This window comes from Microtus oregoni, unplaced genomic scaffold (assembly GCF_018167655.1).
Source record: "Microtus oregoni isolate MIOR12 unplaced genomic scaffold, Mior012 000012F_ref0000307, whole genome shotgun sequence".
NCBI classification, from domain to species: Eukaryota; Metazoa; Chordata; class Mammalia; order Rodentia; family Cricetidae; genus Microtus; species Microtus oregoni.
Genome location: NW_024543071.1, coordinates 14411155 through 14424010, shown reverse-complemented (window position 1 = coordinate 14424010; position 12856 = coordinate 14411155). Strand labels below are relative to the sequence as shown.

The 12856-nt window shown below is 45.3% G+C and overlaps 1 protein-coding gene across 2 annotated transcripts in view; it reads right to left on the bottom strand.

Moving 5' to 3' along the window:
- The window catches only part of Arl3 (ADP ribosylation factor like GTPase 3), a 61673-nt gene that overhangs the window by 29605 nt on the left and 19212 nt on the right, over positions 1–12856 (bottom strand). For both annotated transcript variants that reach the window (XM_041661358.1, XM_041661357.1), the window contains exons 2-3: positions 11757–11900; positions 2749–2865 (exon numbers count right to left, since the gene is read on the bottom strand). In XM_041661358.1, the coding sequence (XP_041517292.1) occupies positions 2749–2865; positions 11757–11900 (261 nt within the window). The remainder of the gene's footprint in view (positions 1–2748; positions 2866–11756; positions 11901–12856) is intronic.

Sequence of the window (12856 nt, the reverse complement as noted above, 5' to 3'; positions counted from 1 at the left end):
TGAGCTCAAGGGTAACTGTGAGACCCTGGCCTCTTCTTCCCTTTCCCTTTCTGCATCCTGGCCACTGGGGAAGAGCTTTCCTCTATAACACACTGCCTGCCACACAGCAACTTCGCTATAGGCCCAAAACAACAGACTGTGGTCAGAAACACAAAACTGGCCACATGAAACCTTGGCTAAGCTGGTGTGTCAGTGATGTGCTTGCTACAGCAATGAGCACTTAGATCATCTACCCTCCAAATGTAGGGTGCCCCAGAACTCAGTCCTGATTCCCCTCTAAGTCACAGTTCCTGTGCCTCCTCTGGCTTCAGGACTTTGGTTACAATGCACATACTGATTAGTCCCAAGTTATTTCTAGCCTAGAATTCTCACATGAACTTGGGTCTCATGTGGCCAGCTGCCTGTTTGAAGTCTCCCTGTTAGCGGAAGCCTCTAAGTACAACATGTCCCTAACCGCGTTCCTTTCTTCATCTACTCCTGTTCCGGCACACCCTTTCAACCTTCTCAATATCTGGCAGCTCCTCTCATGCCAAATCAGTGCTGTGCCAGCCACGGCAACGCAGCGCTACTGTAAGTCGAACATTTGGGAAGCTAAAGCAGGATGACTTCTGTGAGTTCCAGGCCACCTTAAATTACAGAGAGAGACCCTGTTTCAAGGGGGGAAAAACCCCAAAACCCAAAAGCCCAAAATGATGTGGGATTCCCCTCTATATGTTCTGAATATGTTTTATTACCATTGGTTAATAAAGAAGCTACTTCAGCCTATGGCAGGGCAGAATAGAACCAGGTGGGAAATCCAAACACACACACACACACACACACACAGAGAGAGAGAGAGAGAGAGAGAGAGAGAGAGAGAGAGAGAGAGAGAGAAGGCGGTATCAGGAAGACACCATGTAGCTGCTGAATGAGAAAGATGCCTGGAACCTTTCTGGTAAGCCACAGTCTCGTGGTGATACACAGATTAATAGAAATGGGCTAATTTAAGATGTAAGAGTTAGGTAGGAATATGCCCAAGCCATTGGCCAACAAGTGTTGTAATTAATATAGTTTCTGTATGATTATTCAGGTCTAGGCGGCCAGGAAATGAATGTGCAGTCTCTGTTTACACCAAAACAACCCCCTCCTCAAAAAAATCCCAAAACACGGGTACAATTGTACAGTTGGCACACATTTGCAATCACAATAATGAGGGTGAGCAGCTTGGGCAACATGAGGCCCTGTCACAAAACAAAAACCATCAAAACAAAGCCAAGGAAACTTCCCTCCTTTGGCTTCGCTCTCTCCATCCCAGGGAGAGCCTGGGAGTATCTCATCCATGTCATTGTGCTGTCCGTCCCCTTCTCCTCCCCCACTTCCAACCACCAATCTGTGCGTTCTGCATGACAGTCCCCCACTTCTGCCCTTGCCTGCAGCCTTCTGTGGTGGCTGCAGTGGTGATATTAAGTCACAAGCTCTGACCTCAGAGTAAAAGGCCAGCCCTTCCAATACTGCAAGGTCCCCTATATTCGGATTTGTTACCTCCCTGACTTCCCCTTTCTCTTCTCCACCTTTGTTCTGACAACATTCACCTCCTTGCTGCTTCTTTACTATTTTTTTCTCTTTTCCCTTTTGGTCTTTCTTTCTTTCTTTCTTTCTTCTTTTTTAAATATTTACTTATTATGTATACGGTATTCTGCCTCCATGTATGGCTGCAGGCCAGAAGAGGGTACCAGATCTCATTGTCAATGGTTGTGAGCCACATGTGGTTGCTGGGAATTGAACTCAGGACCTTTGGAAGAGCAGTCAATGTTCTTAACCTCTGAGCTATCTCTCCAGTCCCGAAACTTTTTTTAAAAAATTTGTCATTTTTTATTTTATATGCATTGGTGTTTTGCCATGGGGGTCAGGTCCCCTAGAACTAGAGTTACAGACAGTTGTGAGCTGCCATGTGGGTGCTGGAATTGAACCTGGGTCCTCTGAAAGAACAATCAGTGCTCTTAATCACTGAGCCATCTCTCCAACCCGCTTTTTTGGTTTTTCTAGACAGGGTTTCTCTGTGTAACAGCTCTGGCTGCTCTGGAACTAGCTCTGCTGGCCTTGAACTCAGATCTGCCTGCCTCTGACTCCAGAGCACTGCGATTAAAGGTGTCCTCCACCACCACCACCACCACCACCACCACCTCCACCACCACCACCACCACAACCACCATTACCACCACCACCTCCACCACCACCATCACCTCCACCACCACCACCACCACCACCACCACCACCACCACCACCCAGAATTCTTTTTTTTTTTTTTTTTTTTTTTGGTTTTTCGAGACAGGGTTTCTCTGTGGCTTTGGAGCCTGTCCTGGAACTAGCTCTGTAGACCAGGCTGGTCTCGAACTCACAGAGATCCGCCTACCTCTGCCTCCCAAGTGCTGGGATTAAAGGCGTGCGCCACCATCGCCCGGCTTCAGAATTCTTTTAATTATTTAACTGACAGAAAAATGACCCTAATCAAGACTCCTAGACAGTATCACTCTCTGCTGGACATACATAAATTTTTGACTAATTTGGGGTGACAGATCTTCTTTCTTCTTTTGCTATTCATACTATGTGGGAACTAATAAACACTTTGCCAAGGTGAGTATGTCCCTGAGTGGCAGTTAAACATCTCATACAAAGATTCTTTTCGCAAGCGTCAGCCTTCTGCTGGCCCTGCTCACTTGGATCACGGTTAGCAATGGAATTACTGATGGGCACATCAGGATTACTTACAAGAATATCCGTATTTTCAAAATAACTCCTCCAGTATGGCCTGATTTTCCTCTGTCCACCAATGTCCCATACATTCAGTTTAAAACCTTGTGACTGTACACTTTTGATGTTAAAACCCTGAAACAGATGGGAAAAACAAAATAAAAAAAAGACCAATTAATTCTTATAGTTAGGTTTAATAGCTCACAGAAACTGGGGAGAGATCCTGGGACTTCAGGTATATAACACACATGATGCCCTGCTAAACTATACAGTCAGAAATTCTTATTTTATTTTTATTTTTTGAGTCTTTGAGACAGGGTCTCACTAAGCTACTAAGCCAGAGACTACAGCTCTGGCTGTACTGGAACTCATTATGTACCAGACTGGCTGCAAATGCCTGCTTCTGCCTCCCAAATCTTGGGATTAAGGGCCTGTGCCACCACTCCCTGGCTAAGGCACAGGGATCTTTTTATTTTTTATTTTTTTTGAGACAGGGTTTCTCTGTAGTTTTGGAGCCTGTCCTGGAGTTTGCTCTGTAGCCTGTCTCGGCCTCCTGAGTGCTGGGACTAAAGGCGTTTGCCACCACTGCCAGGAAAGGCATAGAAATCTTAATAGTTACTTTTTCTATTAGTTCCAAAGTACTCTGCCAGATGTGATACAAAGTGATACTGTTAATACTGCAAATGGCTTACTGTGATAATAAAGAAACACACTTACAAAGTTTATTTCATTCAGTAGAATCTCTTTTACTAATATCAAGGCTAAGAGGCTACTTTCTTTTTATTCTGAGTCAAGCTCTCAGTGTAGCCCTGACTAAACTGGAAGTTGCTAAGTAGCAGAGGATGAACCTCTTCTTCCCGCCTCCCTTCTCAAACACTGGGTTACAGTTATGTGCTGCCACACCTGGCTCACATGATCTTTTCTTTTCTTCTTTCGTTCAAGACAGGGCTTCTCCGTGTAATGGCTCTGGCTGTTCTAGAGCTTACTTTGTAGACCAGGCTGGCCTCAAACTCACAGAGATACGCCTGCCTCTGCCTCCAGAGTGCTGGAATTAAAGACATGCACCACCACAGCCTGGCCAATAGATATCGGCTGAGGAGGTAGGGAGCTTGCCTAGTGTGCATGGGCCCTGGGTTCCATCTTTCCAAAGTCATGGGAAAATATGTACTATGTATATCTGTATACCTGGATATTCATAAGGATAATGAGACATGAGATTACTATGATTAACACAGACCCCTCTCCATGACGCCTTCAGGATGATAAGTTTAACAGGATACTACATGTAAGTGACAGAAACCAGAAGCTGGATAAGGAAAATGTGGTACATTTACACAATGGAGTACTTCTCAGCAGTAAAAAATTAATGCCATCTTAAAATTTGCAGGCAAATGGATGGATCTAGAAAAAAATCATTTTAGGTGAGGCAATCCAGACCCAGAAAGACAAATATAATATGTATTCATTCACAAGTGACTTTTGGACATAAAGCAAAAAACAAAAAAACAAAAAACAAACAAACAAACAAAAAAAAAAACAAAACCCAACCAAAAAACAGCCTACAGTTCACAACCTCAGAGAAATTAGACAACAAACAACAAAGAGGACCCTAAGAGAGACATACATGGATCTAATCTACATGGGAAGTAGAAAGACAAGATCTCCTGAGTAAATTCAGAGTGTGGGGGTCACGGGAGAGGGTAGAAAAGGAGAGGGGAGCAAGGGGGAGCAGAGAAAAATGTATAGTGCAGTAAAAACAAAACAAATCAAAAAGAAACCAGAGCCGGGCAGTGGTGGCGCATGCCTTTAATCCCAGCACTCGGGAGGCAGAGGCAGGCGGATCTCTGGGAGATCGAGGCCAGCCTGGTCTACAAGAGCTAGTTCCGGGACAGGCACCAAAGCTACAGAGAAACCCTGTCTCAAAAAACAAAACAAAACACAACAAAAAGAAACCAGAAACTAAAGTTAAAGATGAGAGAAAAGAACAAACACTAAGTTTAGAGAGAGACAAGCACATCTGGAGGATCAAAAGAAATGCCCTCCTTGGTCGGCAGGAAGACAGGAGCTGAGCGGAGGCTACCTAGGGCAGACAGGGTTGCAGCTGGACTCATGGAGTGATGGGGGTCTGCTGGAAGGCATGCTCACTCTCCAAAGTGGAGACCCCCATCACAGACCGCGATGGAAACCAATGCACGCTCATCTGAATAATGTCAATAGGCACCTCAGATAAATCTGAAAAGAAAAGCTTTTGCGTGCCTTTAATCCTAGTACTCAGAACGTTGACGCAGGAGGATTGCTGCAAGTTCTAGGCCAGTATGGTGGGCTACTTGGTGAGTTCAGGGCTAGCCAGGGCTACAGACTAAGACCCTATCTCAAAAATAAAATGGATAAAATTAAATAAAAGAAAGAAAAAAGAGAAAGGGAAAACTTGTTTTTAGGGCAGTTATTCAGAGTAAAACCCGAGGAAAGCAAGCCATGGCAACTGGGAATTAGTGGAGAGAAACAAGCTAACAAGACCCTTGGGGTTCAGAAGGGATGCACTTCATGAGCAAGAGGGGAAAAATATCCTCTTGCAAGAATGATAAAGGGAGACCAGGATTGGAAACAGTCGACCAGTACTTTGTTTCATTTCATCCCGAGTAACTGGTATTAGGTGGGTCTAGGGACACCTCCAAAAACACCTGCCCCACCTGGCAGCTTGCCAGCACTGCTGCCTAGCACACCAGGCCCAGCCTAGGCCAGTGGTCCAGGGAGCACTGCCCCTCAGTTCTGCGGAGGAACACTCACAGAGAACAAACAGGGATGGCGCTGACCAGCACTCTTCTAAATCACCCACGACCGAATAAATTAGCCGCTCTAGAACTCTGAGGGAAATGTCTTAAAGGTGTCACGAAAGCAACAGCGGTAGAAATTGTGTGTATCTGAACCTTCCCTCCTTCCTTTCTTCTCTCTCTCCCCTCCTTCTTCTTCTTGTTTTTTTGTTTTTTGGCTTTTTTTTTGAGACAGGATCTGTGTAGCCTTAGATGACCTTGAACTCACTATGCAGTGGCTGAGGATGACCATAAGTTTCTGATTCTCCCGCCTCCATTTTTTTAGTGCCAGGATTATTGGAGTGTGTCACCATGACCAACTATAATTTGAAAATTCTATTCTTCAACAATGATATTTATATAGAACCAAGAGACATCAAACCCTTTCTAGAATGAAGTAGAAAATAAATAGTAGTAAATTCCGTGATGTGACCACGTTTCAACTCCTTAAACTTCTGGCTTTTGTCTTTGCTTTTTCCTTGGACGAGCTGGATCATGCCTTAAACAGACTCAAGCCAGTGAGATGGCTCAGCAGGTTAAGGCGCTTGCCACTAAGCAGAACACGTGAGTTCAGTCCCAAGGACCCATGGGGTGGAAGGAGAGACCCAATTCCTGTAAGCTGCCCTTCAGTTGCCATATGCTGTGAGCTCCCGCATGCTCTGCTACAGCCTATGCCTGCAGCTTAACACAAGTGAACAAATGTAATTACAAAAAAATAACTTCTTAAATTTCTATAAGTCAAGCCAAGTATGGTGGCACACATCTTTAATCCCAGCACTTAGGAGGTGGAGGCAGGCAGTAAGGCCTGGTTTATAGAATGGGATCCAGGACAGTAAAGGGCATAGAGAAATCCTATCTTGGAAAAAATAGAACAAAATAAATTTTTTTTGTAACTCATCAGATCCACAGACTCTACTAGGAAACAATTCAAAGGAAATAATAACAAAGGAGCACAAACATGCATACACACGTGTGTGTGTCTGTGAGCATGCATGTGTGTGCACACCAACATATAAGGAAGCTCCGTATACATGTGTGGTGGGGCGCACTTGTATTCCCTGCAAACACGGGATAAAGGCAGGAGGACCAGGAGGTCAGGGCCATCTTCAGCTGTATATCAAGTCTGAGGCCATACTGGGATACATTAGACCTTGTTTAAAGAAAAACAAAAGCAAACACAAAGAAAGATGCTCATGATTAATCTGGAGTAAAAAAGATTATATAAAATGCTATATTTGCCAGGTGGTGTTAACACACACCTTTAATCTCAGCACTCTGGAGGCAGAGGCAGAGGATCTCTGTAAGTTCAAGAGGCTAGCCTGATCTACACAAAGAAACCATGTCTTGAAAACCAAAACACAAAACAAATCAAAAAACAAAAATCAGGGGGCTGGAGAGATGGCTCAGTGGTTATGAGCATTGCCTGCTCTTCCTAAATAAAGGTCCTGAGTTCAGTTCCCATCAACCACATGGTGGCTCACAACCATTTGTAATGAGGCCTGGTGCCCTCTTCTGGCCTGCAGCTATATACACGACAGAATATTGTATACATAACAAAAATAAATAAATATTGAAAAAACAAAAAAAAAAACAAAAAAAAATCAAAATCAACCCTCCCCCCAAAAATAAAAATCTACACTATATTCTTTTCTTCCTCTTCTTCTTCTTCTTCTTCTTCTTCTTCTTCTTCTTCTTCTTCTTCTTCTTCTTCTTCCCTCCTCCCTCTCCCATCCTCCTCCTCCTCCTCCTCCTCCCCCTCCCCCTCCTCCTCCTCCTCCTCCTCCTCCTCCTCCTCCTCCTCCCCCTCCTCCTCCCCTCCAGACCCACCTGCCTCTGCATCCTGAGTGCTGGGATTAAAAGTGTACACCATCACTGTCTGGCTTCCAAGGCAACTCTTATCAGAGAGAGCATTTAATTTGGGGCTTGCTTACAGTTTCCAAGGTTTGGTTAATTGTCATGAAAGGGAGCACGGTGGCACACAGACAGACGTGGTGCTGGAGATGAAGGCCACCCCTCCTAGTCTTCCTAGTCTTCCCTGGCGACTAGGCATTCAAACAGATGAGCCTAGAGGGGTCATTCTTATTCAAACCATCACAGGCATTATAAATATTTTCTTTTTAAATTCTAAAACAATCCTTCTCCTGTGTGTGTGAGCACCTCACAGCTGAGGTGGAGGCCACACCCTCTCTCTTCAGCACACAGGTCCCAGGGACTGAACACAAACTGTCCTGTTTGGCACTATGCACCCTCATCCACTGAGGCATCCTCTCGCCTGCTGTTGTGGTCTCTAGTTTCTCAACTTTACTTATTCAGTAAAGAACATCCTAAGTCTTTTTAAATATTAAACAAAAATAGGGTAAAGAGTGTGTTTTTAGAGAGTAAGTATGAACCCTCAACACTGTAAAATTAGCACATCAAACAAAGCCTGAAGGCCGCGGGGAAGGCTGAGTTACCCCGCAGGCCGGCGTCTGTTTGCTCTGCCCAGCCTCCATGGCAGTGCTCTGGCAAACGCAGTCTATTGCCTGCGCTGAGCCCCCAGCCCTTCTCTTTCTGGCAAAGATCCCGACACACTAATATGTGTTTTCTGCCTTGTAGGCTAGACCGCTGTAATTTCCTCCTCGGGCTATACATTAAATTTGCTCAGAAGCTGTAAGATGGCTCATTTGGTGGCAGCTGAGACGACTTTTTCTGCAGAGTTGTGAATCGCTAAGACTCCCAGGCAGTGAAGTACACGCGCCAGCACAGCCTGCAGCCCCACGCCAGGGGATATCACAGCTGTGGACAGAAAACCTCCAATGCTCAGACATCTAAAGGGTTTTAAGTTTTAGGCTGTCTGGGCCTAAAGTCAAGTTTCCTCAGGTTTTCTTCTAGGGAGTGAGGCCTAGAGAAGTCCTGTGGCATTCTCTCTCTGTCAGGACTTGTTTATGAGCTCCCACGCTGTTAGCACCAAACTTACCCTCTGCGCTTTGCTTGTTTGCCCCTTTAGGAGAGGAAGGGTGATAAACTTGGATTTAAAACAAACAAACCAGACCAGGAGATGGTGGTGGAGGACTTTAATTCCAGCACTTGGGAGGCAGAGGCAGGAAGGTCTGAGTTTGATGCCAGCCTGGTTTACAGAGCGAGCTGAGTTCCAGGATAGCCAGGTATACACAGAGGATCCCTGTCTCAAATCAAATTAACAAAATAAATAAAAATAAAACCAACAAACCAGGTTTTGTTTTAGTTTTTCTTTTTAAATTTTTTTTTTTTGTTTTTTTGTTTTTTGGTTTTTCGAGACAGGGTTTCTCTGTAGCTTTGGAGCCTGTCCTGGAACTAGCTCTTGTAGACCAGGCTGGTCTCGAACTCACAGAGATCCGCCTGCCTCTGCCTCCCAAGTGCTGGGATTAAAGGCGTGCGCCACCATCGCCCGGCTTCTTTTTAAATTTGAAAAACTGCTACATAGCTGGGCATCATGCCGTAAGCCTGTAACTCCGGCACTAGGGAGCTGTGGCAGAAGGGTCCCGAGTTGGAGCCTGTCCTGGAAACCAGGTTTGTTTATTTATGTGCACTTTCAGGAGTCCATGCCCCCTCACTCTGGGGACCAGGCTAGCCTCGAACTCATAGAGGTCTGCCTGCCTCTGCCTACTAGTTCTTTTTTTTAATATTATTTATGTGTATTTTTATGTATGAGCGTTCTGTCTGCATGTATGCCTGAAGGCCAGAAGAGGGCACCAGATCTCATTACAGATGGTTGTGAGCCACCATGTGGTTGCTGGGAATTGAACTCAGGACCTCTGGAAGAGCAGCCAGTGCTTTTTTTTTTAAATTGATTTTATTGAGCTCTACATTTTTCTCTGCTCCCCTCCCTTCCACTTCAACCCTCTCCCATGGCCCCCATGCTCCCAATTTACTCAGGATATCTTGTCTTTTTCTACTTCCCATATAGATTAGATCCACGGATGTCTCTCTTAGGGTCTTCATTGTTGTCTAGGTTCTCTGGGATTGTAATTTGTAGGCTGGGTCTTTTTTTGTTGTTGTTTGTTTTTGTTTTGAAAACCACTTATGAGTGAGTACACATGATAACTGTCTTTCTGGGTCTGGGTTACCTCACTCAATATGATGTTTTCTAGCTCCATCCATTTGCCTGCAAATTTCAAGATGTCTTTTTTTTTCTGCTATGTAGTACTCCATTGTGTAAATGTACCACATTTTCCTTATCCATTCTTTGGTGGGGGCATTTAGGCTGTTTCCAGGTTCTGGCTATGACAAACAATGTGAGCAGCCAGTGCTCTTAATCTCTGAGCCATCTCTCCAGCCCGAGATTTTATTTTTATTTATTTTTTGTGTGTATGGGTGTTTTGCCTGCATGTATGTCTTTGCATCACATGCATGCAGCTCCAGAGAGGCCACAGAGTGCACTGAATCCCTGGGACTGGAGTTTCAGATGGTTGTGAGCCTCCATGTGGATGCTGGGAGTTGAACTCAGGACCAAGTCAGTGCCCTTAGCCATGAGCCTCTCTCCAGCCTCCTTTCATTTTTTTCTTGTATACTTTCTTTGTGTCCACTTCATAACCAAAGATAAATTCTTTTTTGTTTTGATGCTGGGCCTTAAACATTTGAGGCAAGTGTTCTACAACTTAGCCATACCCAGCCTTGACTAGGGCTATCGTTTATTAGTTAAAAATTCATTTATGTGCACTGTGTTCTTTCAGGAGTCCACGTGCACACTTCCATGCAGGTACTAATGGAGGCCAGAAGGTGGTACAAACGCCCTGGAACTGGAGTTCTGGCAGTTGTGAGGTGCCATGTGCATGCTGGGAACCGAATCCAGGTCCTCAGAAAGACCCTGAGTGCTCTGAACCACTGCACCGTCTCTGTCTCTCCAGCCCTATTCATTTTATTTTTGGCTTCTTTGAGACAGGCTCTCAGTGCCCTGGAGCTCTCTGTATCGACTAGAATCCTCCTCCATCTGCCTCTGAGCTACACATGACTGCCACCATGCCTGACTAAAACTTTTTCTCTTTTTGAGACATTTTCTGAAGCCCATGCTGACCTAGAATTTACTATGTGGTCAAAGATTGTTTTAAACTCCTGATTCTTCTTCCTCTGCCTTCCAAGTGCTGCAGTGACAAGCATTTACCACCACTCTTGAATTTAAGTCATGTACCGTGCGCTGGGTTCCATCCTTAGCACAGTTAAAAACAAAGTGTAGGAGGCTGTCAAAGTAATGATCATTTAGGCCTCAGAAAGATGATTGAGACGTGTGTATAAAGACTTAAAATTGTGGCAGGATATACATGGCCTAAAATACACCCTTTAACCTTTGTTTTCTGGGACAAGGTCTCTCTTAGGACTGGAGCTATCCTAGAACTCACTGTGCTTCTGCTTCCTGAGTGTTGGATTAAAGGCCTGCAGCTCTAATCATTTCATTTATTTCTTCTTCTTCCTTTTTTTTTTGGTTAACAATTTTAAAATGTAAAGTTTGGTATCATCATATATATCAACACAGTTTGCGTCCAGCCCCAGCACGGCTTTCATCGTATAAAACTCGGCTCTTACATCAGGCAAAGCTCCCTACGGTCCCATTCCCAGCTCCAGTAACCACTCCTCCTCCTCTTTCCTGACTCTGTGAGTTGGACAATTCTAACCACTTCACATGCATGGACTTTCTGTGTATGTATTTGAAATCTGATTATTCTTAGACAAGATAAACTTTTCTCAGAAACAAACCTTAGCAATATATAAATTCTATCTCCCACAGCTACCGTAATGGTTTAACAGTCGTCTTGACATATTCTTGACATACCCTAGAGTCCCCCCAGGAAGAGTCTCAATGAGGAACTGTCTTGATCAGGTAGGCCTATGAGCGTGTGTGTGTGTGTGTGTGTGTGTGTGTGTGCTATGATCACACTGACTGAGGTGGGAAGGCCTGCCCTTTGTGGTCCCCAAGTTTGGTGGGTCCTGCACTGTGTGGCATAGGGAGGGGGCTCAGCACAGGAGGCATTCCCCACCACTTGGTCTCTCTCTGCTCCTGTCTGTGGATGTGACCCCCTGCCTTGTTTCCTGCCTTTACTTCCCTGTGATGATGGGCTATAACCTGGGACTATGAGCTACCATCAACTCTCTCTCTCCAGCTGCTTTCAGGAGGGGCATTTGATCACAGCCACTGCCAGGGAACCAGGACGGCTATCTCCACCTTCCCTGGCTGACAGCACTGGGAGCCGAGGGCGCGCTCACCTGTGTAGGTGTGATGTGGCTGATGTCCTCGGATGCGAGCTGCTTCAGCAGAGTCGTCTTGCCAGCATTATCCAAGCCCAGGAGCAGGATCCGCACCTCCTGGTCTGGTGCACTTTTCAGTTTGCGCAAAATAGAGAGCAAGCCCTTGGACAACCATGAAAGAGACGGATTACTCGGGGGCAGTGACATCAGAATGACTCCCTGACAAGGTTCTCTGATGCCATGTGTTCCACTTGCTCCTTCCTTCCAAGTCTTAGCAGAAGCGTGGGAACATGCGTCCTCCTGCTCTCCCTTTCAGGCTGGTTTACGTCATCCCAGCTCTTCTCAAGTGTGAAGTGCTACCCATCCGTGTTCCTCAAGCCCTTGGTGGACAATTAGGCTAGAATACTTATCACAGCAAACTAGGTCACTGCTCATATTTCCCCATTACCAGAGCGAAGCTTCCTGCCACGTAGAGAGATATTAGAATTACTCGCCCAATTTAATGCAGGACTCTGAGGTGGTGATTGTGCCAAGAGACCTCACACAAACGCTGTCAATGTTCTAAAACCTGCTGAACTCTCGAGAACTGTGCAGCAAGCACCGCCCCCACAAAGTGACACAGTAAAGGAAGGGCCAAGGATTCTGTGTGCTGGGGGAGTGACATTAGGGCAGGAAACAGAGTGGCCACTAAGGTGGGCAGACCAAGCCTATTCTCAGCAAAAACGCTTAAACTAAAAGGACCTTGTGCTGAGGTTTAAGCTCATAGAGCCCCACTGTAGATCTAAGAAAACCCTGGCTATTAATAGAGATTAAAGACTGCCACCTGGGAGTTGATCAGAGGAGAAAGGGCCAAGTGATGCGAACCAAAGCCTAGTTTTTAGGATGATGGTAAGATCACAAGTCTAGTCACTTTAAAAAAAAAGGGTTGTTTTGTTTTTTTTTTTTTAAAGCTTTTTGAGACAGGATTTCTCTGTGTATCTCTGGCCATCCTGGATCTCCCTCTACAGACCAGGCTGGCTTCGAACTCACAGAACTCCACCTGCCTCTGCCTCCAAGTGCTTTCTAAGGTGCTGTGCAGAGACACAAATAGGCTGCAAGAAACAGCAGCTGCAATTTAC